Here is a 24,061-nt window from a genome sequence, read left to right on the forward strand (position 1 = left end):
CACGCACACAAACATGCTCCCCTCCGCCGCCAAGGCTGGCGAGGGAAGAAGCTCCAAGCCGGCCCATAAAAATGCAGATTTGGGCTCCGCAGATGAAATAGCACGCGGGTGTATAAATCGCTCTCCAGCAAGCCGCAAGATGGATCGGCCCCCATTGAAATTCCGTTGCAGTGATAATTAAAGCGTGCAGGTCCAGGCGCTGAATTATGGCCTTGCAGGGGCTTGCTGGTGCGGCGGATGGTGCACCTCGGCTCGGGGCCCAGCAAATTGCTCCCCGGGCCGACCGCAGCGTTTTATCGCCCACCTGGGCCTGCCTGCCTTGCGGAGGAGTTGGCTCCTTCCAGAGAGACACTAAAGCTGCCTGCTTGATTTACAAGCGCCCCTTCTTCCCCAAGCCGATTACAGGCAGGGTTTTGTCAGGACTGGCAGCAGGCGGAGGGCAAAGGGGTGCAAAACACAGGCAACTGGAGAGACCCACCGATGCTCCTGATTTGCAAACAGCAGCAGGGGTGGGGAGGGCAGGGAGCGTTGGCATCACACTTTCACTAGATCAGAAAGCCTTCATTGGGCGTCTTTGCTCCCTCTGAGCAGCGGAGAGGGCATACTCTCCAACATTCCTCCGATGAAAATAGGGGTGCCCAGGGCTCTCTCTCCCCCAGTTCTGGCACTTCTCAGATGGGCGCCAGTGCCATTATAATTGAAGAAGGGAGGCATTCATGGCGAGCTCCGGCACCACTAGAAGCTGTCTGGTTGGGACTGGGGAAACCCCTGTTCAAATCTCCGCTCGACCACGAGGTTCGTGAGGTGGCTGGCATTGGGCTGGTCTCGCTCAGTCTGGCCTCCCTTGCAAGGCTGTTGGGAGGATAAAGGGGGTGGGGTGGAGAACCGTGCATGCTTCCTTGAAGGAAACACAGAATAGAAATACAGTGGTACCTTGGGATGCGAACGGGATCCGTTCCGGAGCCCCCTTCGCATCCTGAATGGAACGTAAGACGCGACGGCGCGTCTGCACATGCTTGGGTCACGTTTTGCCACTTCCGCGCATGCATGTAACGCTATTTTGAGCATCTGCGCGTCTCAAATTAAAGTATGACTGGGGGACGTCCGCGATGATGCCACCGCGCCTGTATTAAAAGCATAGCTGTCAACTTTTTCCTTTTCTTGCGAGGAATCCTATTCGGAATAAGGGAATTTCCCTTAAAAAAGGGGGAAACGTTGACAGCTATGATTAAAAGCTGCCCAAGTTTCCAGGTAGCATTGCACCGCAATAACAAACTAGGGTACATCTGTCCCATAGCTGTCAACGTTTCCCTTTTCTTGCGAGGAATCCTATGAATTTCCCTTAAAAAGGGGGAAACGTTGACAGCTATGATCCGTACCCCAGTCTCTCCATGCAAGCACCGCCCAAGGTGGCCGTCGGTCGGGCTTAAGTAACCGTGCTTAAAATCGAACAGCGTCCGGAACTCCGGCCAAGAGCTCCATATACACACAAACCCACTCCCGACAGCATCGCCCCCGAGTAAAGGGAGAAAGCAGCGAGGAAGCCGGTGCCGTACCACCCCGGACCAGCAGATGGCGCGACGGGAAAAACACACCCCTTTAAAAAAACCAAACCCGTTATTGGGCGCTCTAGCCGCCGCGCTCGTTCAACTACAAATATTTGCCGGGCGGATGTGGCGTCATCCCGCCTTCCGCCGGCGCATGCGCGAAAGGGGGCCCTTCTCTCGCGGTCTTCCCCTGAGCAGCAGGTAGGGTCGCGGAGTCCCGGCCGGGGCGGCCTAGGAAGGTTCTCCCTTCACCGGGTTCGCCCGGCCTCGGCCTCCCCCTTCCCGGGCCTTTCCCTTTCCCTCCCCCCCCTCATGCTTCGAGGCCTTCGGAGGAGTTATAAGGGGGTTTGACCGGGGCGTGCGCCCTATTGGCGGGGTTCGAGGGGGAGGAGCCTGCGGGGGGCGGAGCCACCCTTGGGAACGTTCTTGGGCGGGGCGTGGCGTTCAAGGAGCTTCCTTCCCACGGCAGCATAGGGAGGGTCCGCAGCTGGGGCCGCCTATGGCCTGAGCGGATCTGCCCTAGCCGTGGATGCACTGCAAAGGTCGTGCATCCGGGGAAGCAGGCCCTCGACCGCCTAAAAGCTTAGCTCCAGGAAAGGCGCTAGTCCTCAAGGTGCTGGGCCTAAGGGTGCCGCCCCTATTAAGAGAATGGAAATAAATCCGATGCACTGTACAGTGGTACCTCGGGTTACATAAGCTTCAGGTTACAGACTCCGCTAACCCAGAAATAGTGCTTCAGGATGAGAACAGAAATCGTGCTCTGGCGGTGCGGCGGCAGCAAGAGGCCCCATTAGCTAAAGTGCTGCCTCAGGTTAAGAACAGTTTCAGGTTAAGTACGGACCTCCGGAACGAATTAAGTACTTAACCCGAGGTACCACTGTACAGGGGACGCGGGTGGCGCTGTGGGTTAAACCACAGAGCCTAGGACTTGCTGATCAGAAGGTCGGTGGTTTGAATCCCCGCAACGGGATGAGCTCCCGTTCCTCGGTCCCTGCTCCTGCCAACCTAGCAGTTCGAAAGCACATCAGAGTGCAAGTAGATAAATAAGTACCGCTCTGCCGGGAAGGTAAACGGCGTTTCCGTGCGCTGCTCTGGTTTGCCAGAAGCGACTTAGTCATGCTGGCCACATGACCCGGAAGCTGTACACCGGCTCCTTCGGCCAATAAAGCGAGATGAACCCCATAGTCGGTCACGACTGGACCTAATGGTCAGGGGTCTCTTTACCTTTTACCACTGTACAGACAAAGGAGGGTCAAAATTGTTGGCTAGCCAAAGTGGTGGTCGCTGATCCAAGTGTTGTGGGGCGGGCATGTAATGTAAATATACCATTTCCTGTGTCCATGGAGTTTTCTTGGCAGGGATACCGGAGTGGCTTGCCGGTTCCCCCTCCAGGTGGATCTCGTTTGGTCTAAACTCTCCACTATGACCTGTCCATCTTGGGTGGCCCTGCACAGCATAGTTCATAGCTTCTCTGAGTTATTCAAGCCCCTTCGCCACGGCAAGGCAGTGATCCATGAATGGGACACAGGAAATGACCCTGATGTTGGGAAAGATGGAGGGCACAAGGAGAAGGGGACGAGAGAGGACGAGATGGTTGGACAGTGTTCTCAAAGCTACCAGCATGAGTTTGACCAAGCTGTGGGAGGCGGTGGAGGACAGGGGTGCCTGGCGTGCTCTGGTCCATGGGGTCACAACGAGTCGGACACGACTAAACAACAGCATTTCCTCCTCCCCCCCCCCCCCCAGCAAGCTTTTACAACGTTTTATTAATTTGTTGCATTTATATCCTGCCTTTGTTCCTCAAAAAGCTCAAGGTGGTGGACGTAGCGCTCTCCCTCCTGATTTAATCCCCAGCCCTGTGGAGTAGGATAGGCCGAGAGGCAGCGATTGGCCCAAAGTCACTCAGTAAGCGTCATGGCTGAGTGGTAATTTGAACCCTGGTCCCCCAGGCCCTGGTCCAACACTCTTAACCACTACGTATCAAGTTGTAGAATTTGCTAACTAGGCAGCCACAGATATACGTTTGGCTTAGTAAAAGGTAAAGGGACCCCTGACCATTAGGTCCAGTTGTGGCCGACTCTGGGGTTGCGGCGCTCATCTCGCTTTATTGGCTGAGGGAGCCGGTGTACAGCTTCCAGGTCATGTGGCCAGCATGACTGAGCCGCTTCTGGCAAACCAGAGCAGTGCACGGAAATGCCGTTTACCTTCCCGCCGGAGCGGTACCTATTTATCTACTTGCACTCTGATGTGCTTTCGAACTGCTAGGTTGGCAGGAGCAGGGCCCAAACAACAGGAGCTCACCCCATCACAGGGATTCAAACCACCGACCTTCTGATCAGCAAGTCCTAGGCTCTGTGGTTTAACCCACAGCTATATGTTCTTGCTGCCATATCTCTCTGCCTCTTCACAACACACATGTGTGTTCAAGTCCCCATTTGTACGGTGGCTTGGAGAAGATACAGAGAAACACTTTTTGGTCCTAATCTTTTGTTTCCCTTTGCAAATGGAAGAAAATTCTCCCCTGAGCTGTCTCTATATACTAGATTGGAGGTGGTCAGAAGGTAAATCAGGATCTATGGGAAGATCACCAAGTTATTTGCAGTAAATTGGGAAAGGTTTCTGATTCCTTTTTTCAGCGGTGAATCCGATCCAGCCCAGCATTGCTTCTGATGGTGACCAGTCAGACATCTCTTGGAAGTTCATAAACCGGTTATGAAGATAACCATACTATTGGTTTGACTCCAGTTTTGTGTTGCTGAGAAGTATATTGTCCCTCCACATAGGGATGGGTGACCTGTGGCCCTCTAAATGTTTGGCTACAGCTCCCATAATTTCTGAGCATTGGCCATTCTGACTTGGTCTTAAGGAAGTTGGAGGGGTCCAACAACATTGGAGAGCCTCAGGTTCCCCACGCAGACTCATTTTAGCTATGCTAGCTAATATCTATTGATGCCTAATCCCTTTTCTTGAATAAAGAAAAAAAACAAGCTGCCTTGTTCAGTAGCTGTTTTAATGAATGCCACATGCTATTAATTGTACTGGTTCATAATAGTAGCTTGTGTATAGATGAGCGATTGAAGCCACCTTTAGCTCAACAACCCATTACAGGTAATACTGTGGGGAGCAAATGTGCTTCCAGTTGTGTGGCCTTGCCCTCAGGTTGCATCCACCCTTGGAGCAGTCTGGGGGATTGCATATACTTTAAGGAAGATGTCAGGCCTTGCATGGAATTGCACAGTGCAAATGTTGATCCCGAGGATACAGATACTGAAAATCATGCCAGGATAGTCATCTGCAAGGCAAATTGCATGGATCAGTTGCTTACGTGCAGCTGATCTGATAGATGCAGCCCAGGTTTATCAGAGAACACCTGAACTATACTATTTGTGTGCTAGCTTTGATTAACAGGAACACAGAGAGCCTTTTATGGCAATTCTTTTGTAGTTCTCTCTTCAAGGGCCTCTAAATATTTTGGCATCTTCCAGAGGTGATATACAGCACACCTTGCTTAGGCAAATAATATTTATGCAAAGTTTATTCTAGTAGTATATTTTCTTTCTTTTTTAAGAATTGCACTGGTCCTATTTTATAAATATCACAGTACTGTCTATTCTGAGCCCTTTGGGGACAGGGTATGATATAAATGCAAAATAAAACATAGGCCTCTTAAGTGTGTTAAATTGGGAGTTTAGGGCACCAGGATCAAATCTAGAAGAGCCAGCACCAAACCTTTAGCATCTCTTTCCTTCCTAATTGGGGTGCCCCAAATGTTTGGTCAGCCAAACACTACTTTGTCCAGCCATGCTTGTGCTGAAGAACTAAATTATTGTGCCTTATTACTCACGATATGTTTTTGCATAGTTGCCTGAATTAATGGCCTCTCTTTCACTTAATATGGCTGTGCATCAGTTTTTGTAGTCCTCCGCTAATTAACTGCCACACATCTTAAAAGCCTTGTGGGCTTCTATTGGTAGCAAGTAATAGAAGTTGTAGGCACACTTTCTCCTAATGCCATGTTGTTTGGTTCTTTTCCAGCTGTTGAGTGTGGCCACCCCCCAACGTCCCTGAATATGTATACCTGTGCAAAGTTCGTCTCTGCTCCCGCCCTTGTGAGTAACTTAAGATGTGTCTTGTATTTTTCAATAATGCATTGTTTCAAATCACAAGTCAAGTATTTGCCTATGTTGGCTAGTAGGTTAAAAAGGATTAATAACCTGCATAACTGTAACTTTGCCATCATGTATGGAAAATAGACAGATCTGTAATGCAATAGCTCCCACAGGTTCTTTTAGTTTCTGTTGCCATTTTATCTTTCATTTGAAAAAGGAGGAGCATATTACTAGTTCTCATGATTGCAAAGAAAAACATCTGAAAACATGATGGCAGCTTTTGCCGTAGAACTATAAATCCAAGTGTATTGGAGAGGCATTTAATGATGGGTGGAGTTTGGCAGAGCTCTTAGTTCCTGTCCCTCTGTTCTTAAGACAGCTGGTTTTCCCTCCTTCCTTGTTCTTTTGTGAATTAAAAGCAAAACACGGCATGAACACACATCAGCACTCATTTTTTAAGTTGCATGCTGGACCTTGCAATTCTAAAATGAAATCATGCAACTCCTGTCTATTCTGCTCTGCTCCTGTCTCTCTCTCCCTCCCCCCGCTGCCCCCTGCAGCCCAGCTCAGAATATGGCTTTCACTGCCATTGTCATGTCACATTCCCAGCACCACTATAAGGGACAGAATGCAGCAGAACTAAGGGGTCCTTTCTCCCCTCCCTCCCTAGCAGACCACTGGAAGTTGCTGCACATAGCGAGAGGTGGGCAAAACTGAAAATAGCAATACCATGCAAACATCATTTTAGTTGTATGCCACCTTTCCATAGTTAAAACCATTCTGAAGGTGGCTTACAACATAAAAAGATACATGATTCAAGCACAACAAATGTCAAACAATAAATAAAACATCCAAAACGTACACAACCAAACTGAACAACTTACACATGAATCCTAATAAAGATACAAACATGTAATATCAATAAGAGCAACCAACACACACCCCAAAATCCCTTAAGCAATACTCCAACCATTCCTTCTGTGATATTGGGATGCACTGCTGTGTTCCATTCACTTTTCCCCAGCCCTGTCTGTGAGAGTTGCTATCAAGAGTGGGGTGGGATCAGGAGATTCTCCCCACCCGCTTCTTACTTGCAGAAGTTCTTAAGCATCCTTTTGAGCTTGACCCAGAAAGTAATTGGTGGCTGGAGGTCATGCTATCTGAAAGGCCTTAATCTGCTCCCTTGGTTGGTGTCTGAATCATGGGGGCTGTTCCCTCATCACTTTACTGAAGATCATACTTTGAGTCCCACGCAAATGGCAAATACAGAATGACCAGGTAGCATCACATCCCAGGTGTGAAATGGGTGGAGAAAGGGCAAGGTGTCTTCCTCCCATATTATTAACTGCAGCATTGGCAGGCAGAGGACAAAGTGCAAGCTATTGGGCCACACGACATAGTTTATTGTTCTATTTCATAAGATTTATATAATGCTTGATTGTAGAAAAAACCTCAGTGCTTTATAATTACAGTGGTACCTCTAGATACAAACGGGATCCGTTCCGGAGCCCTGTTCACATCTAGAGGTAAACGTAACTAGTGGTGGCACGTCTGCACATGCGCGTGACGTCATTTTGAGCGTCTGCACATGCGCAAGTGGCAAAACCTGGAAGTAACGCGCTCCATTACTTCCGGGTTGTCGAGGACGCAACTCGGAACGCGCTCAACTCGAAGCATATTAAACCCGAGGTATGACTGTATATACCGCTTCCCATTACAAAAAGTCCCAAAGCAATTTTAAAGCAGATTAAAAATAAAAAACATGTTAAATATATAGTTGGAGTATAAACATCCCGTCATTGGTGCTGTCCAAATGCCTGGCAGCACAAGCCAAATGTACTGTAGAAACCTCCCTTGAATCTGAGGTGTTTGCTGAAGAATACAACTTTCTGAGAATCTTACTTCAGGCAAACGTCAAGTGGTTTTTATGAAATCATTCAAGATGATGGCATTTCCTCCTCCGCACTGAAACCGCCTTCAAAAATGGGTGCCCAAGCAGGGAAATCTGGTGTCTATTCCACTCCATTGGCTTCCTCCAAATGACCACCAGGAAATTCCACCTGGTTCGCACTTAGTAGGGATGTGGGTGACGCTGTGGGTTAAACCACAGAGCCTAGGACTTGCTGATCAGAAGGTCGGCGGTTTGAATCCCCGCAACGGGGTGAACTCCCGTTGCTCGGTCCCTGCTCCTGCCAACCTAGCAGTTCAAAAACACGTCAAAGTGCAAGTAGATAAATAGGTACTGCTCCAGCAGGAATGTAAACGGCATTTTGGTGCATTGCTCTGGTTTGCCAGAAGCGGCTTAGTCATGCTGGCCACATGACCCGGAAGCTCCCTCGGCCAATAAAGCAAGATGAGCAGTGCAACCCCAGAGTCGGCCACGACTGGACCTAATGGTCAGGGGTCCCTTTACCTTAACACTTGGTGTGGGGGGGGCAAATATGTCCCATCCTCAGGTGCTGTCTCTTCCACTCTACAGTGGCTCCCAAGTAGTTGAAAGGGCTGAGTTTCAGCCCAGCCTCTGCGTTCTGCTGGTTCCTGAAGCTGTAAGAGGCTTGATGTATAGAAATGGCTTCCAGGAGTTTTGCTTTCATTTACAAATAGAACAGAATTCTAGCATTAATTGCTGATGTGTATTTCAGCAAAGTGTTCAGTGCTGGGGAAAACCAGTAGGGGCTCAGAAGGATTTCTGTGGCCAAGGTTTTAGTGCAGGGTTAAGGAACGCTTTTCAGCCTAAGGGCCAATGGGCAACCTTTTGCGGGCCGCATGCTCATGGAGGGCACGGTCAGAGGTAAAAGGGAGCAGGGGAACAATGTGTACAATAGGCTAGTTTCTTCACACGCACACACCCCTCTGTTCTCCACCTGTGCAAGGATGATCAGTGGTCAAGGAACACATTTCAACTAGGCAGAAACACTCAAGGGTGTGAAGCAGGGCTGGTAAAGGGGAGTGGCCTTAGGGAGAGTGCCAGGGGCCAGACAGAGAGGCTTGGAGGGCCACATTTAGATCTTGGGCCTGATGTTCCCCACTGTCTTGCATATGCTGCTGCTCCTTCTCATGTCTAGCCAAAGCAGAACAAATTAAGGCAATCTGAGAAAACTTACTTAGTATATGTAAAAGTGATCCAGCTTGCCAGGCTCAAGACTTTTAATTTTTTTAAAGCATGCAGAATATGCACTTCATGGATGATGCATGGGAACGGGACAGGGTACCTGCCATGTGGAAAGCAACAACATGTTTTACATGGTGGAGGGCAAGGTAGAACTGGGGTGGGAGTCACATGTGGCTAATAGACCACCAGTTGACTACGGTTTAGACTAGTGCCTTTTCTGCAGTGGCTGTCCCCGCCTTCATTATACTGCTTTAGGCTGATTAACATCCAATATCCTTTTAAATGTGTGAGGGTGGAGAGTGTTTTTGTTCTTATTTTTATTACGAATTTTGTGTTTTTTATCCTGTATTTTTATGTTATAAACCACCCTGACATCTATGGGTGAAGGATGGTGTACAAAATAAATAATCAGTCAATCAATCAATCACACGATCAATTCTCTGCTGCCATTGGCTACCTGATTTTGTTCTGAAATTTAAATCCATGAGATACAGTCCCCATTTCAGAATATGTTCTTTACCAGGGAGAATTGTTGCTGTGCTGACCAACGAAGGCATGCTCAAGTCATAGTTTCACTATCACTTCTTCTAGTTAGAGACTGTCTCAGACTAGAATGCGTTTGCAAAGAAAGTCCTTGTTGTCAGGGAGAATTTTTCTTCGTTGTATGTATTCACAGCTTGTTTATTTCCCCTCTTGCAGATAAAGAACAGTTCCCGGCTGCTCTGTAGGCCCATCTCTGCCTCTGTGCTGAACAGGCCTGAGGTCAGGACGAAGGAGGTAAATCCGGTGTGGTACGGCTTCCAGCTACATCCAAGGGGAAAGAGACCCTTGGATCTCAAAAACATAATGCTGATGTAACCAGCAAAGGTTGTCTAGGGCAATACTCAGTGGCCGAGTAGAAAAAGGAAATACAGTGGTACCTTGGGTTAAGTACTTAATTCGTTCCAGAGGTCTGTTCTTAACCTGAAACTGTTCTTAACCTGAAGCACCACTTTAGCTAATGGGGCCTCTTGCTGCCGCTGCACGATTTCTGTTCTTATCCTGAAGCAACGTTCTTAAGCCGAGGTACTATTTCTGGGTTAGCGGAGTCTGTAACCTGAAGCGTATGTAACCTGAAACGTATGTAACCCGAGGCACCACTGTAAGAGGGAGATCCTTTCTAGAACTGCTGGCTCTGCTGGGCCTTTTGGATTATGTGTGCAGCAGCAGTGCTCAACTGTATACCTGACCCACAATTTATTATTTTAGATCTCAGTCACTAGGAGGCATGATACTACAGGGCTTTTTTCTTGGATAATTTTATTGTTTATTTAACATAATTGTTACAAAATATAAGGAAAATGTTACACATACATGTGCGCATATATATATTTCATATAAGCACATATATATATGAAAAAAGGAACAAAAGAGAAAAAAAGCTGTTGTTTTTTTCTTAAGCTGTACAATTAAGGTCTCTGCCTGGTAACTAAGGAACACTTTTTGACACTCTAGTATTTATCATTCTTCTAGACCACCTTTCCTCTGGGGAGTGCAGGGTGGCTTGTGTTGCGCTATCCCATGGTATCCTCACAACCATAAGTGTAACTTAAACCGAGCTCTTGGGGTTGTAGTGAGAAAACGAACAGATGACCAGTTTACAAAATTTCTAAGTTGGTGGTGATCTGCCTCACCTCTTTCTAGCTTCAAGAAACACTTTCCAGATCAACTTCTCATTTATTCCATTTTTATCCTGATGTGTCCCCTCTCACCCATTACTCCTCCTAAGGTAGATTCAGCTAAGAGATGATGGCTGGCCCAAGCTCACCCACTAAGCTTCATAGGTGAGCAGGGATTTAAACCCACGTCTCTCTGATCCTAGTCTGACAAGCTAACCACTACATGACATTGGCCTTTTATTTACTTACTTTATTATTTAACAGAATTTGTATACCACTAAATTGCAAATTTACAAAGACTATAAAATATATATTAAAATAATCAGTAAAAGTTAAAAACATTTAAAGCACACACACACACACCAAAGAATAGATAAACCCAACATTATAAACTAAAATTGCAGATTTGAGGAGCCTCTCATGCAGGGTGCTGAACTTCAGTATTTCTCTGCATGAACTGCGGGGACTCCATAGCACACACAAGTCCCCTGTAGATTAATTGACAACAACGAGGCACCACTTCCCTAGAATCAGCAGTGCAGATGTGGCCGCATTGCTGACCTGGATTCCCAAAACTATAGGCTGCTCCTGCCTTGGAGTAAGCTACTTTTAACTCAGTAGGACTTGTGTCTACTGAGACAAGTATTGCACCATAAGCAGCCCCCGTCCCTGACTTGTTGGCCATTATTTATCCAATTCAGAATCCCCACTCCCAGTTTTCTGGGGCAGTGTTTGAAAAAAAATCAGGGTTAAAATTGACGTTTCATTTACTTGGAACTAGAATCCTGCTGTTTAGGTTACAAGCAGCTTCAAAACAGTATCTTATTCTCTATTTCTTTTTGCTCCTCTCAGCCTTGTCTCTCAGGTGCTCACAATGAGCTCTTGCCAGTGTTGCGCCGGGAGTTCCAAACCAGCACTGTTTCCAGGGACATTGATACTGCCGCCAAGTTTATTGGTGCTGGCGCTGCCACCGTAGGCGTAGCTGGCTCTGGTGCTGGCATCGGGACCGTATTTGGCAGTCTTATCATTGGCTACGCCAGGTATGTTTGGATTTTTGAGCACCACACTTTTAAGTCTGGAGTTACGTTCTTCATTCCCTTGCTGCTTACAGAGAAGCCAGGCAATGCTGCTGCCAGCTGCTTGCACTCAGTATTGTTGTCTTCCTGTTTCTTCAGACCTGATTTGGGCCTCTTATGTAAAACATGTTTGCAGTGCATTATAAACTGGCAAAGTTCTGTTGAGATTTTTCAGGGTTGTTGTGCCTTTAGTTAGAAGCTTCCTCCTTGTAGGTTCTGCTTCTGATTGCTTTCCTGTTGCTGTGGCATTATTGATAAATTGGCTTGTGATTATTCAGTTCCTTTTGTAGGGACTAGTAATAGGGGGAGTAGTACTTCCTCTTCATTGCTTTCCTTTTCCCTAAAAATGCAAAATAGTGCTATTTCACAAAGAAAAAAAGAGAGGAATCCCGTAATTAACCCCACTACAGGGAACTGATTTACAGGACTATTTATCAGTAATGCCATGTATGTTCTGAAAAGGAAACACTAATAGGCAAACACCACAAGGGGAGCTATGAATTGAGAATGGCCGGGCCCTGTGCTGAATGGAAATTTAATTCAGTTGTGTTAAGTAAATACAATTGAAGGATCTTGGCCTTTGGGGTGGGTATTGCCAGATTAATACAGCACTATATTACATGCTGTACTGAATCACTGTTAATTCCATTTCCAGCTGAATCCAGAAGAACAATGCCTTTACAGTGCTAAAGGGCACTAGTGTGGGGTACAGTGGTGCCCCGCAAGACGACTGCCTCGCAAGACGGAAAACCCGCAAGACGAAAGGGTTTTCCGTTTGCGAGTTGCTTCGCAAGACGAATTTCCCTATGGGCTTGCTTCACAAGACGAAAATGTCTTGCGAGTTCCTGCAGGGTTTTTTCCCTCTCCCCCCCCCCTTTTTCTAAGCAGCTAAGCCGCTTATCAGCTGATCCGCTAAGCTGATAAGCCGCTAAACTGCTAATAGCGCTAATCCGCTAAGCTTGCTTGGGCTTGCTTCGCAAGACGAAAAAACCGCTATACGAAGAGCCTCACGGAACGGATTAATTTCGTCTTGCGAGGCACCACTGTACTTTTGTTGATTCAAGCTAGAATGACATTAGCTTTTTTTGTGTGGCTTCATCACACTTTTCCATTGATGGTTATCCTGTCTGTCTGTCTCCTTCCCTTGCAGAAACCCTTCCCTGAAGCAGCAGCTCTTCTCCTATGCCATCCTGGGTTTTGCACTCTCTGAGGCCATGGGGCTGTTCTGCTTGATGGTGGCATTCCTCATTCTCTTTGCAATGTGAAGGAGCCGGATGTGCTGCCTGTCATGTGCTCTCCTCTCTTTCCCCCCTGTGTTTAGTCCAGTGTGTACGACAACCTGATTGTTCTGTGGCAGATAGGGGAAGCCCATCTGTTAACCAAATCTGTCCAGCTCAGAGGGGGCAAGTCAATAAATACTGTATTGGTATACATTTTCTTGATTTTTTTCTGTTTTTGTTTTAGGGGTAACTGGCCCCCAATCCTTTCTGCATCATTAGTCAGTGAATCGCACAGTATCATGGAATGCATTTAACTTGTATTCAGCACATCCAATTGATTCCTGAAAAACCCAAGTCCTACCATAAATCTGGCGTTGGTGAGGTTTTCTTTTTGCTATTTTCTAATTAGAATGGTTTACCTAACAGTATCTCAGTGAATTTAATCAGGCTTCCTCTTGGGAAGAAATGCAGCCCTGGAATACCTATTACTGCTTCTGATGATGTTGAATGGAGGAGGTCATTATCTTAGCAAATTACAGAGAGTTTTGCATAAATACAGCTTATGTTGTTCAGCTTTTGGTGAGCTTTTTTGCTCCTTGTGTTTTAGTAAATTAAAACATGACCTAGAATCAACCTTTGAATCTTTTCTCTCCCTTTTAAAAGCCCTGTTCTGCTAAGGTCACGGAGCACATCCTTTATATTGATTTGCTCCCTAGTAATTTAAGGCAACACTGTGCTTATGTTGCTTCTGTGCTTGTAACTTTTTTTTTTAAGCTGTTTTTAAAATACAAGGAAACTGAAGCCCAGAAAGGCGAAAGCAGGGATGGGGACCTTTGGCCCTCTAGATGTTGTTGGACTCAAACGCCTTTCAGATCCAGCCAGCATGGCCTAGAAGCAAGTACGGTGGGGCCTGCAATCCAGCAACAATGGGAGGGCACAGGTTCTCCATTTACTGAAGAATAATAATAAGAATTTAATATTTATATGCCGCCCATCTGACTGAGTTGCCCCAGCCACTTTGGACGGCTCCCAACAAAATGTTAAACATCAACCATTAAAAGGGCTGCCTTCGGATGTCTTCTAAAAGTCGTATCGTTATTTGTTTGACATCTGATGGGAGGGCATTCCACAGGGCAGGCGCCACTTCCGAGAAGGCCCTCTGCCTGGTTGCCTGCAACTTCACTTCTCATAGTGGGGGAACTGCCAGAAAGAGCTGGGCCTCAGTGTCTGGGCTGAATGATAGGGCTGGGGGAGATGCTCCTTCAGGTATACAGGGCCAAGGCAGTTTAGGGCTTTAAAGGTCAACACCAACATTTGAATTGTGCTTGGAAACATACTGGGAGCCAATGTAGATCCTAAGGAAGGCACAGACAGGCTTCCACTCCACCGTATTACAATGTGGTGAACCTTTGTGCATTCTCATCTTCATAAATGGTGCTTATCTCCCATTGTGTCTCTGGGAGTCTGCAGTGTGGCCCTTCTATACAGTATCAGTTCAGCAGAACTATTTTCGAGAAAGTGAACATTTGAATTGTGTTGGTGGCTCAGGCCAAGGTTCAGCGGCTCCTACAGAGGCTTCTTGGAAGCTCACAGGCAGTTTCTTTTTCAACATGAAGTTTCTATTCAGCTCTCAATCTGTTGGTCACTCCTCCTAAAACAAGTTGAATAAAATCTGCAACCTCAAAAAAAAAAAAAAACCAAACCCAGCATAAAACCCAACTACATAAAACCAACACAATATTCTATTTTACAAATTCAGATCTAATACAATTACAGAGTTACCGTAATTCCTTTTTAAAAGGCCATATAAGCTGGTGTCCACTGCCACCTTTTCAGTAGTGAGTTTCTTAATACACATGTAAAAAGCGCTTCCTTCCATTGGCTGTGAATCTGCTGCAAATAGACTTTCATATGCCCAAGTTTTAAAGATTTATAAGAAAGCAAGAATTTCCCCTGTTCAAACCGTTCATAATGTAGAAAACTCCTCTCTCTTCCTTCCTCCCTGCGGAAAGCTTTTTTTTCCTGTACTAAAAAGCCCTAAATGCCTTCTTTCCCCAACCCATTGATCATTTTTAGTTGCCCCTTTCTGCACATTTTCCAGTTCTATGATTAGCAAGGGCTGCATTCTAAAATCATCCATCTGACACGCATGACCCAAATATGCCTGTGCTGGGTGAGCAAATGGCTGGAAACTATTTTAGAAGTTCTAAGGAGCCTGACCTGTATCAGTCAGAGCTGCTGCTTGTTGAAAGACCCACAGCTGGTCCTGGCAATCTGCTGTTGGGGTTGCTAGGCAACCAGCTGAGCTTGGGTGTTCATTACAGTTGTGCCTGTGTTTTGGAAACCTGCTGATGATGCCAGGCTAGCCCAGTGATAAAAAGTAGCTAAGTGAGCGGTGTTAAATGATCAAGGGAATGCTAACAAGTCTGTATATTTGAATCATGCAAACATCACGTCTAAGAGAGACTGTCTTGGGCTGCAGAGGAGGCATAGTTTATGCCAACAAATCACTTAAAGGGTAATACTTCTACCATAAATCAATATCCTGAATTCAAAGGAGGAGAAACAGAACTGGAGGCTGTTGTGGATGCTAAGAAATTCATTCCAGCAGTTTGCCAGATGAAACAATCCCCCCCACCCCGTTCTGGCAATTTTCCTGACAGACACACTTGGGCCAATTTTGGGGGGCATGAGGAAGGGGGTGGAAACAATTTTGGGGGGCATGAGGAAGGGGATGAAACGATCCCCCCCACCCCGTTCTGGCAATTTTCCTCACAGACACACTTGGGCCAATTTTGGGGGGCATGAGGAAGGGGGTGGAAACCCCGTTACAGTAGCAGGACTCTCAAGTTGATTTCTGCCCCCTGCTCCTAACCTATCATTGCAGAGCAATTACTTCTGAGACGTAGCACAGCGGTGGGGAATCTGTGGCCCTCCAGATGTTAGACACCCCGCTTCTGCCACCCCTGACCATCGGCCATGCTGGCTACAACTGATGGGAGGTGGGATCTAACGTCTGGGAGGCCACAGGTCGCCAGCACTGCTAGACTTTGTAAACAATAGTCATAGGTGTGTCATACTCCGTTTCATAATCCCGGCATTGAAGCAGCTATGTTACGTTTAACTCACTTGGATTCCCCCGCCCACTTCAGTAAAGAAAGTGCCGTGGTGTTGAAGACTGTGTAAATAAACTGAGAGTAATGTAAGCAGTTCTGCTGCCCAGACTCGTGGAGCTGTGCTAAGGCTCTAGAGAAAAGTTTTGGTGGTGGGAGGGTATGTTTGCGATGCAGTCTCCCTAGATCTTCGTTTTCAGGGCCAGTACAAGTAAGGAGGTAGCCAATAATTTTGATGACAGGAATGCACCTTACAAGTTCCTACAGCTGAGTTTTCCATAGACTTGTGTCTTTTTTAGGAGGGAGAGCTGGGAACAAAGAAAGCTTCCCTCTCTGCTTGGCCAAAGCTGCAAGCTGGCCCACTTTCAAGCACAAGCTAGTAAAGAGAATTTGGGCACAGATCCATGGTGGTCTCTCTCCAATGAGCACAGAAAAAGCAAATGCCTCAAGTTAAGCCCTTGCTTAGATCTTTAGCTAGATCGTAATATTCCTGCTCTGCCAGATTAAGAACTTCATAAGGGGTGGCACTGAAGATTGGAATGGGTTTCTGCTATGAGATTTCTTGTTCTGATGCCATGGTATATATCTAAATTTTGCCATCAGCACTAAACAGTTTAAAGGGAGTTTTAAGAAGTTACTGCCTACAACATGGGTTGCCAATTGTAAAGTTGCTATTAGTTAAGAACTGGAGGTGGGACTTGTCACTCACTTTTAACACCTTTTTGGGTTAGGCCCTGCCCACTTTTGGCACATGTGCCAAGGGCAGAAAGGTGTTCCTCACCTCTGTCTTAAAATAGCTTTTCAAAAGGAATATGGACATTCTAGCCTGATTCAGATATACTAAATGTATATGTAAAGTTGGCTTCTTTAAACAAACCATAGATTATAGAAGAATTACAGTTTGCTGTTGGGATGGCACACTAAACCATAGCTAATCAAAATCAGAAGTGAAAGCTTCTGAACGGCTTTAAGGCAGATACCACAATAGATAAGATAACTATGCAGTCTCCTTTGCCTTTAACAGCAGCCCATCACACAAAAACAAAATTCCATGCTGCATTGTTCAGCCATGTCCTATTAGCCTTATGATCTGCCTACAATGATGACAAACTATAGTTCTTGCCTGTGTGTTTCTTCCCTGGCAGAGCTCCTGTGCCATTAATAGCTGTGTGACGGGCAATTTCAACAGGTGCATCTCTGACCTGCAAAAGGTTGCCACACAGCCTGTTAAAGGAACAAGCATTTCCAGAAAAGAAGGATTTACTCTAATGAAAACAGTACTTTAGTTCCCACTGGGGTTTTTTTCCAATCAGTGCCTTTCTTCCCTTGCATCAGTGGCTATTGCAGCTGTAGAATGCAGTGTGTAGCGAGGTGGGTACACATGACAAGACTCATTTTTGGATTCTGAGCCGGGTTGGGGAAGCTGTGACCCTCCACATGTTGTTAGACTCCAGTTCCCATCAGCCCTAGGCAGTATGACCAATGGCCAGGGATGATGGGAGCTACAGTCCACCAATATTTGGAGGGCTGCAGGCTCCCCAGTGCCATTGCTAGAGATAGTTAGAGGTTGGAGATGTGAAAGGAAGTGAAGGAAGAAGCTTTTACCACCTCTAGCTGCCATCTGTGCTTTTGCGGGAAATTATGTTTTGTTCTTTGAGGACACTTGTTCTACAAAGATGACATCTAATCCTGGCAAGCAAAAGTGGATCTGTTCCATTTTTAAGCAAGAGGACCAGGCCCATTTTAAGGTCCATTCTGCCCCTCCCCTCATTTTTTAATCAATTTCTCTCAAGCTGGCTAGACTTGGAGGTATTTGACAGCTCATTCGCCAGCATGCAGGAAGCGTTACCATGGTTTAAATTGCAGTAAGGGTCATAAATTTAATTAATGGAAATTGCATCAAATAGTATCTTGCTCACTTACATATCATTTGCTTAATCTCAAGTATATTACTTCCAATGGCACATTATTGTTAACAAGGCTGTTAATGCGCTCTCTTTTAGATCGAGTGCCTGGTTAACTGGAACCTCTCATGCATTTCTCCCTTTGTTGCCACTAAGTCTTTTCAGCACTTGAAGTGAGCTTTAGGCTCGTAAGGTTTGAGAGTGGCAGTATCTGGCAAGGATAGAGAGATGGATGCTAATTTGAGTAGGAAAGTTTCTTGCCAGCCTCTTGAGATGGGCCATAGCTTGGTTGCAGAAAAGCGAATAGAGAGCTTAAATGACTAAGGTGACAGTTACAACATGAATCAAACAGAATTAATAAATCCGTTACAATCACAATGACTTCAACTTGTATTTTCATTTTCATTTCCCCCCTCTTAACACCCACAACTCCCTGACCAAGTGTGCCTCTGCTTGTCAGCTATCTACAGCACCCACCCACTCCTGCCCTGCGTGAAAATTCCCCCATGCCCTCCCTTCTCAGTGTTCCATCGTTTCCTGGACACCTCTACCACAATTTCCCTTTAATCTCTCCTTTTTGCAAAGTTCATTTTACTGAATTTCAATATGAATTTAACAGAAGAGTAAGAATAGCACCCCCTTCCCCGAAGAAGGCAAGTGAACGTCATCAATTACATACATTACGCCATAACTGAGCCCTTCTCTCTTGACCATCTATAGTTCTAGTCCATGCCATTTTTTCTCTGGCCTCCCTTTCAACTTGCCTAAGATCCATGTATCCAGCGACATGCCTTCCTGTGTCTTTTACACCCAGCTCCTACTCTCCCCAAGCTCAGTAATAGCTGCTTTCTATCAAAACTAACCTTTCCTCAGAGAAGCTGCACTGCCCATCAGCTCTGCTAGTTTGCGGGGTACAAACATATTTGTTGTATTTAAAAGGACTTAAAAGGTAAAAGTCCTCAATGGGGTTGGACAGACACAAGGTTCTCTAATCCCAGTGACATTACAATCTTGAGGTTTCTCCAAGATTAAAGGATTTCTGCCTAAATCTTTTTTGTACTTCTGAAAACTTCAAAGTTACCCCTAGCCTGCTGATACTTTCTTCCTGTATGCAGTTGTTTGCCATTTTTTGATGTTTGCAAACATCACCAAGAGTGTTTAATTGGAATCAGAATACAGAATGTGTTACTCTGAAGACTGTGATCCTGAGCACTCATATTAGAAACTAACCTCAACTGAAATGGGATGAGAATTACTAGGAAGGTTTTTGGTGAGCAAACAGTAAGAAGAGACTTACATTTCTACTTTTTATAGAAACTATTGTCTTGCTAAGATCCACTTTTTCTGCACTCTTATCTCTTTACCTCACTTAACTCTTCCTTTGCCACTTCTCCATTCTGCAGTTCCTCTTCCTTGGCTCACATTTTAGAGATTTCCATCTCCTCTATCACAACCACCAGAAGGAGAAATCGTTTGGTTGAGCAAGAATTTTGAATATGGTAGAGTGAATGTCAGCAGTGATGCAGGCAGGCTGAATTGTACTAGCAGCCAGCCACAGCAGCGCTGACAGTTCCTACCCCCCCCCCCCGCCCAAACTTATTCCACTGTTGAGCATTCTAGAACAAATCATTGGCCACAAGTAGGATCTTAAAATTGGAGAAGCATCAACTCAGTTGGATGCTGGGGCAGAAGGGATAACAGAGTAGGAGAAAGCACTAAATTTTATTTTTCACCTCCCATTTTTATTATATTACTTGCATTTATTAAGTCCCAGTGATTATCTGTGCTATGTACAAACCTCAAAAGAAAGTGTGTCCCAAAGGGATGAAAATTTTCTGTTTCATACATGCACATACCTCCTTTTACTTCTCTATACTGGATGACAGGTACTTGAAAGCATACACTGAAATGGCGGAGAAGCTTTTTGTTTGGACCATCCAATAATTGCTTCAACTTGCAATCATTGAGTGAGACATTCATGGGTAAACCAGTCTAGCTTAAACAAAGGGATGACAGAGGAAACTGGATAGTAAAATAATTTTTACAATAATTATTTTCTCAAGCATCTACAAAAAATGTAGATGCTTGAGAAAATAATACTCTTAGATGTGTTATTTCTCTTTCACCCTGAACAGTGAATCTGTTAGGAGGTGTAACAATAAATTTATATCACCATTACTCTGAGTAGGTACTTGGGTTCTGTATCTCCATGACCAATGAAGCAGTAGCAGGTCAAGTTTATTGCCTAAGCCAGAGGGCATAGCAAATTGCACAATAATTAACGAGAAGTAAGCCAGTATGAATCATGCCAGTCATTTCAATCTAGCACAAAACAAGCCATGACTCTCCAATAACTCACTTAACATGAAAAATTAAACATCAGTATAAAGCATTTAAAGCACTGCCAGCCAGCCAATCTCACAAATAAGAGCCCAGTTCCTACTATGTAAACATTAAGCAAAATTCCACCTGACTGTTAAAGCTATTAAGGCATTGTTTTGGTAATCTATGGTTAAATTACCATTACTTGTCATTTAAGCCAATCTTCTAATATCTCATGTATCTGAAATAAGGCACAGTCTACCTGTCTGTACCTTCTCTTCCTGAACCACTTTGCTCTGTTGATTTAAAGGCTCACTCTTAGCCTGGTTCATATGTGGGAGAGGGACAATGTCTGCAAACTGGCATGAAAAAATGTGCAAAACAGTGAAATGCAGGCATTCTTTTGTGCCTCTAAATGGCAACTCTCCCAATGAAAATCAAATCTCATTTAAACTGGAACCTTTTACTTATTGTAAATTTTGATGTACAGGCACTTTTCAAGACAACCCCTATGGTCATTATTCTCTGAAAACTAAAGAACAAAAATGAATTTTTGATCAATGCAGGCATGTCTTAAAAACAAGCCACCCCCCCCCAACCTCCTTTGCTTAACATCCAACTTAAGAGTTCTGGTGAACTCCTAGGGGGGGGGGGCAGGATAATATTCTCAGAGGTTTGGGACAAATGAAAACACTGCTTGTTGTGGAAGAATCCACACAGGTTAGGCCATGGGTCCATGCTTGCCTCTATCAACCGGCTGGCATCTTGCTAACATGGGTTACAGTGAGCTCGGTGGGGACTGCGGTTAGGGCACAGATGAAGCAGCAGAAACATCTCCAAACTACTGGGATGGGAAGGAAGTTGGAGCTGACACAGAGTCTTCTACAATATTGCTGCCAAACAGGCAGAGGCAGATGGCAAATGCTACACTAATTTGGCTATGTCAGGAGTCGAGGAGAGCCCTGCTTGACCCCTGATGGAAATAAACAAAGGTCCAACTATGATAGACAGAGACTTCACCTTTATGAGAGATTTTTACCCCATCTAGCTTTCTTCCTGTTGAATCAGCACCGTCAAAACCCGAAAGGGTTCTCAAGACAGCAGTACAATTTGGCTCATTCCAACCTCTTGAGGCAACAGTGTTATCGGGTGTCCCCTTACCCACTCCTTTAGATGGCAATAAGTGCCAACCTAGCAGTTTGAAAGCACGTCAAAGTGCAAGTAGATAAATAGGTACCACTCCGGCAGGAAGGTAAACGGCGTTTCCATGCGCTGCTCTAGTTCGCCAGAAGCTGCTTAGTCATGCTGGCCACATGACCCGGAAGCTGTACGCCGGCTCCCTCGACCAATAAAGCGAGATGAGCACTGCAACCCCAGAGTCGTTCATGATTGGACCTAATGGTCAGAGGTCCCTTTACCTTACCTAAATGCCTTCCCACTTCCTTCAATATGTGGTAGGCCAGAAGCCCTACTGCATTTGTTTCGGTGCCCTTCCACTCATGATTCTGCTGGGTGGGGACCCTGGACTTCTGCGCCAAAGCAATTTCCCTGAGGGCACCAAAGTGAGATGCTTCAGGTTACAGACTCCGCTAACCCAGAAATAGTACCTCGGGTTAAGAACTTTGCTTCAGGATGAGAACAGAAATTGTGTGGCAGCGGTGCGGCAGCAGTGGGAGGCCCCATTAGCTAAAGTGGTGTTTCAGGTTAAGAACAGTTTCAGGTTAAGAACGGACCTCTGGAACGAATTAAGTACTTAACCTAAGGTACCACTGTACTGGAAAACCAGGACCAGCCCACCCATGAGGCAAGGGGAGAAGGATCCACAGGGGCAGCAGAAGATCCTGAGGCAGATCTTTATCTTCTCCCTGCCCTTGTTCCTGTGATGTAGACCTTCACACAGCCTTTCTTCCCCGGTGGGGCGGGAGGGGGCGCCATTCTGCAGTTCGCCTCAGGTGCCAAAATGTCATGGGTCGGCCCTGTGGAAACCTGCCCGAATCACACCAAGACCTAACTCGGCCACACACGACGTCAACGACGTGCTACTGGGCAAGGAGGTCGCCCACTGCCTGCTACCCGTGGGGGGTCTGTGCCGCTTCTTCCCGCCCCTCTCCGTCGGGAACCCGTCGCCCTCGGGCGGCGGCGGCTCCTCTCCCTTCTCCCCCCTCAGGACACCAGGACACCGTCCGCTCCGTCGTCTCTTCGAAGTCTCGGCCCCGCCCCGCTCCTTGCACTAACCCCGCCCCTCCCTCCCCCATTGGCTCCCCGGCTCCTCGCCCCCGCCAAGTCTCGCGAGGATCTCGAGCGCGCAGAAAACGAGGAGGCGGGGGGGCCCCACACTTCACCACAGCAAGACTTGGGGGCCGCAGCTCGGGGCTGTGTGGGGAAGAGCCCCGTTAGTGGCGGCGCCAGGCGGAGGGACACGGGACCTTAAAGCGGAGGGAGGGGACAAAAACGCCCGGTCCTCTCAATTCCACCCCCTCCCTCCCTTCCTTCTCCGGTCCCGAGGTGAGTTTGGCCGTTGCCTCCGCTCCTCTCACCCCGCACCTCCCCCTTCTCCTCCCCTCAAGAAAAACCCAACTCTTTCCAAGGCTTGAGAGAGGGTGGGTTCCGCCTTGTCGTGATTGGCAGCTCGGCCGCGCCAATCGGCGCCGCTCTCGGAGGCGAGTGGCGGGCGGCGCGGCCAGTGCGGGCGCGGGGTTGGACCGAGACCCCTCCCCGTCTCCCGGGGGTGGGAGGGACTTGAGGGGCTGCGAGGAAGCTCTAAGAAGGGGGCCCGGGCGGTGGCCGGGAGGGGGAGGGGGCGCCCAGAAGCCCCGGTGACGGGCGGGCTGGGGTGCGTGTGGAGAACCTGGGCTCGAAATGCTCCAAGGGTCCTGAGTAGAGTTTTTGGTGCCTGCACGAGAGGAGTGAGGATTTTTTAAAAAAATGCCAAGGGAGGAGGAGGCTGCTGGGTGGGGAATTCCAGGGGATAAGGGCAATAGGAAGGGAGAACTAGGCGGTTGTGGCCTTTGCAGAAGTGGGTGAGAACACATAAGCGAAGCGATGCCCCAGCAAGGAAAAAATCTGAGTAACTCGTGGAAGCTGTTACATAAGTATATGCTCCCAGCCACTTGGTAACGGTGGTGTGGCTTCCTCAAGATTGCTTTCCGATTTGGAGAGCGCTTGGCAACCTCTGCTGCTCATCCTTGCACCCTCTTTTCTGCTCCTCACCACTGCAGTGGCAAGCCTCCCATTTGTACTGCCGAGGGGTACAAGGGTGAGCAAGCAGGGGCTACTTTTGCAGTTGCCTCCCAGGACCACCTCTTGTCAGCAAAAAGCAGTCATTGCCCCGCTCTGCTCTTTCTTTCTGGGTGGTATGGTAGATAAGATGCAGCCCGTTGCACCACCCAAGAGTGAGCAGGTGAGTGACTAGCAACAACAGCTCCTTGCCACTCTCAGTCACGCCTCCCATGAAGCAGCTGCTTCCACTGGCTTGTCCACTCCCTCCGGTGGGTGGTGATTGATCCAATTCTCAGTGCTGCCCAGAGTTAAGAGGGCAGGCGAGTGTACAGATAGGAGGAATGCCATGTGCTTACCTGCTTTACGTAGCACGGAAGAAGGTGCCCTCCAAGCAGCAGTGCTGGCTACTGAGATGGTAACAAGTTGGGGGGTCTTTGTTAGTTGGTTCTCCAAGCTACCCCCCTTGAGAGAGAGAGAGAAAGGGGGTGGGTCTGCTGCCGTTCTTGGTCTCTGCCTCTGCTGCTTCTCAAGTGAGCGGCAGAGCAGTTAAAAGTGGCTGCAGTATGGTTGTTGCACCCACCACATCAAACAGTTGGGGATGGTGTATGTGTGCAGAGACATTATGCTTGCTTGCTTCAGTTGGCAATCAGATATTAAAGCTGCGCCTTGCTGCCATCTCTGTCTCTGGACAGCATGGAAGTTGGGTGGCCCAGTCCTCCAGGCCTTGCACCCAAAGGATAATAGTGAATGGAGATTAAAAAATTGTCCAGTAGCACCTTAG

General features: G+C 46.9%; 2 protein-coding genes and 1 long non-coding RNA gene across 8 annotated transcripts in view; 2 read left to right on the plus strand and 1 right to left on the minus strand.

The window, feature by feature from the left end:
• Positions 1-1,662: 1,662 nt before the first annotated feature.
• Positions 1,663-18,117, plus strand: ATP5MC2 (ATP synthase membrane subunit c locus 2). 3 transcript variants are annotated; one of them, XM_081899055.1, is made up of 5 exons: positions 1,663-1,748; positions 5,583-5,656; positions 9,468-9,545; positions 11,279-11,466; positions 17,839-18,117. In XM_081899055.1, the coding sequence occupies exons 2-5, from the start codon at positions 5,618-5,620 to the stop codon at positions 17,909-17,911; spliced, it is 378 nt and encodes a 125-aa protein (XP_081755181.1). In that variant the 5' UTR covers positions 1,663-1,748; positions 5,583-5,617; the 3' UTR covers positions 17,912-18,117. The 3 variants fall into 3 exon arrangements, with proteins under 3 accessions (XP_081755181.1, XP_081755179.1, XP_081755180.1); XM_081899053.1 differs by lacking the exon at positions 17,839-18,117 and adding an exon at positions 12,653-12,935; XM_081899054.1 differs by lacking the exons at positions 1,663-1,748; positions 17,839-18,117 and adding exons at positions 2,137-2,160; positions 12,653-12,935.
• Positions 11,381-22,264, minus strand: LOC309363017. 4 transcript variants are annotated; one of them, XR_014165158.1, is made up of 4 exons: positions 22,074-22,264; positions 20,324-20,420; positions 19,596-19,731; positions 11,381-11,842 (listed from the first exon to the last, which is right to left on the minus strand). It is a non-coding gene; the product is annotated as an uncharacterized lncRNA (long non-coding RNA). The 4 variants fall into 4 exon arrangements; XR_014165156.1 differs by lacking the exon at positions 20,324-20,420 and having other exon boundaries at positions 22,102-22,264; XR_014165157.1 differs by lacking the exon at positions 20,324-20,420.
• A 79-nt stretch (positions 22,265-22,343) lies between these two features.
• Positions 22,344-24,061, plus strand: part of LOC309362998 (cyclic AMP-dependent transcription factor ATF-7-like) — a 102,745-nt gene continuing 101,027 nt past the window's right edge. The window contains 1 exon segment of the mRNA XM_081899075.1: positions 22,344-22,566. The gene's annotated coding sequence lies outside the window, so the exon portion shown is untranslated.

Source organism: Podarcis melisellensis, assembly GCF_964234715.1.
Source record: "Podarcis melisellensis genome assembly, chromosome: 2".
NCBI lineage: Eukaryota > Metazoa > Chordata > Lepidosauria > Squamata > Lacertidae > Podarcis > Podarcis melisellensis.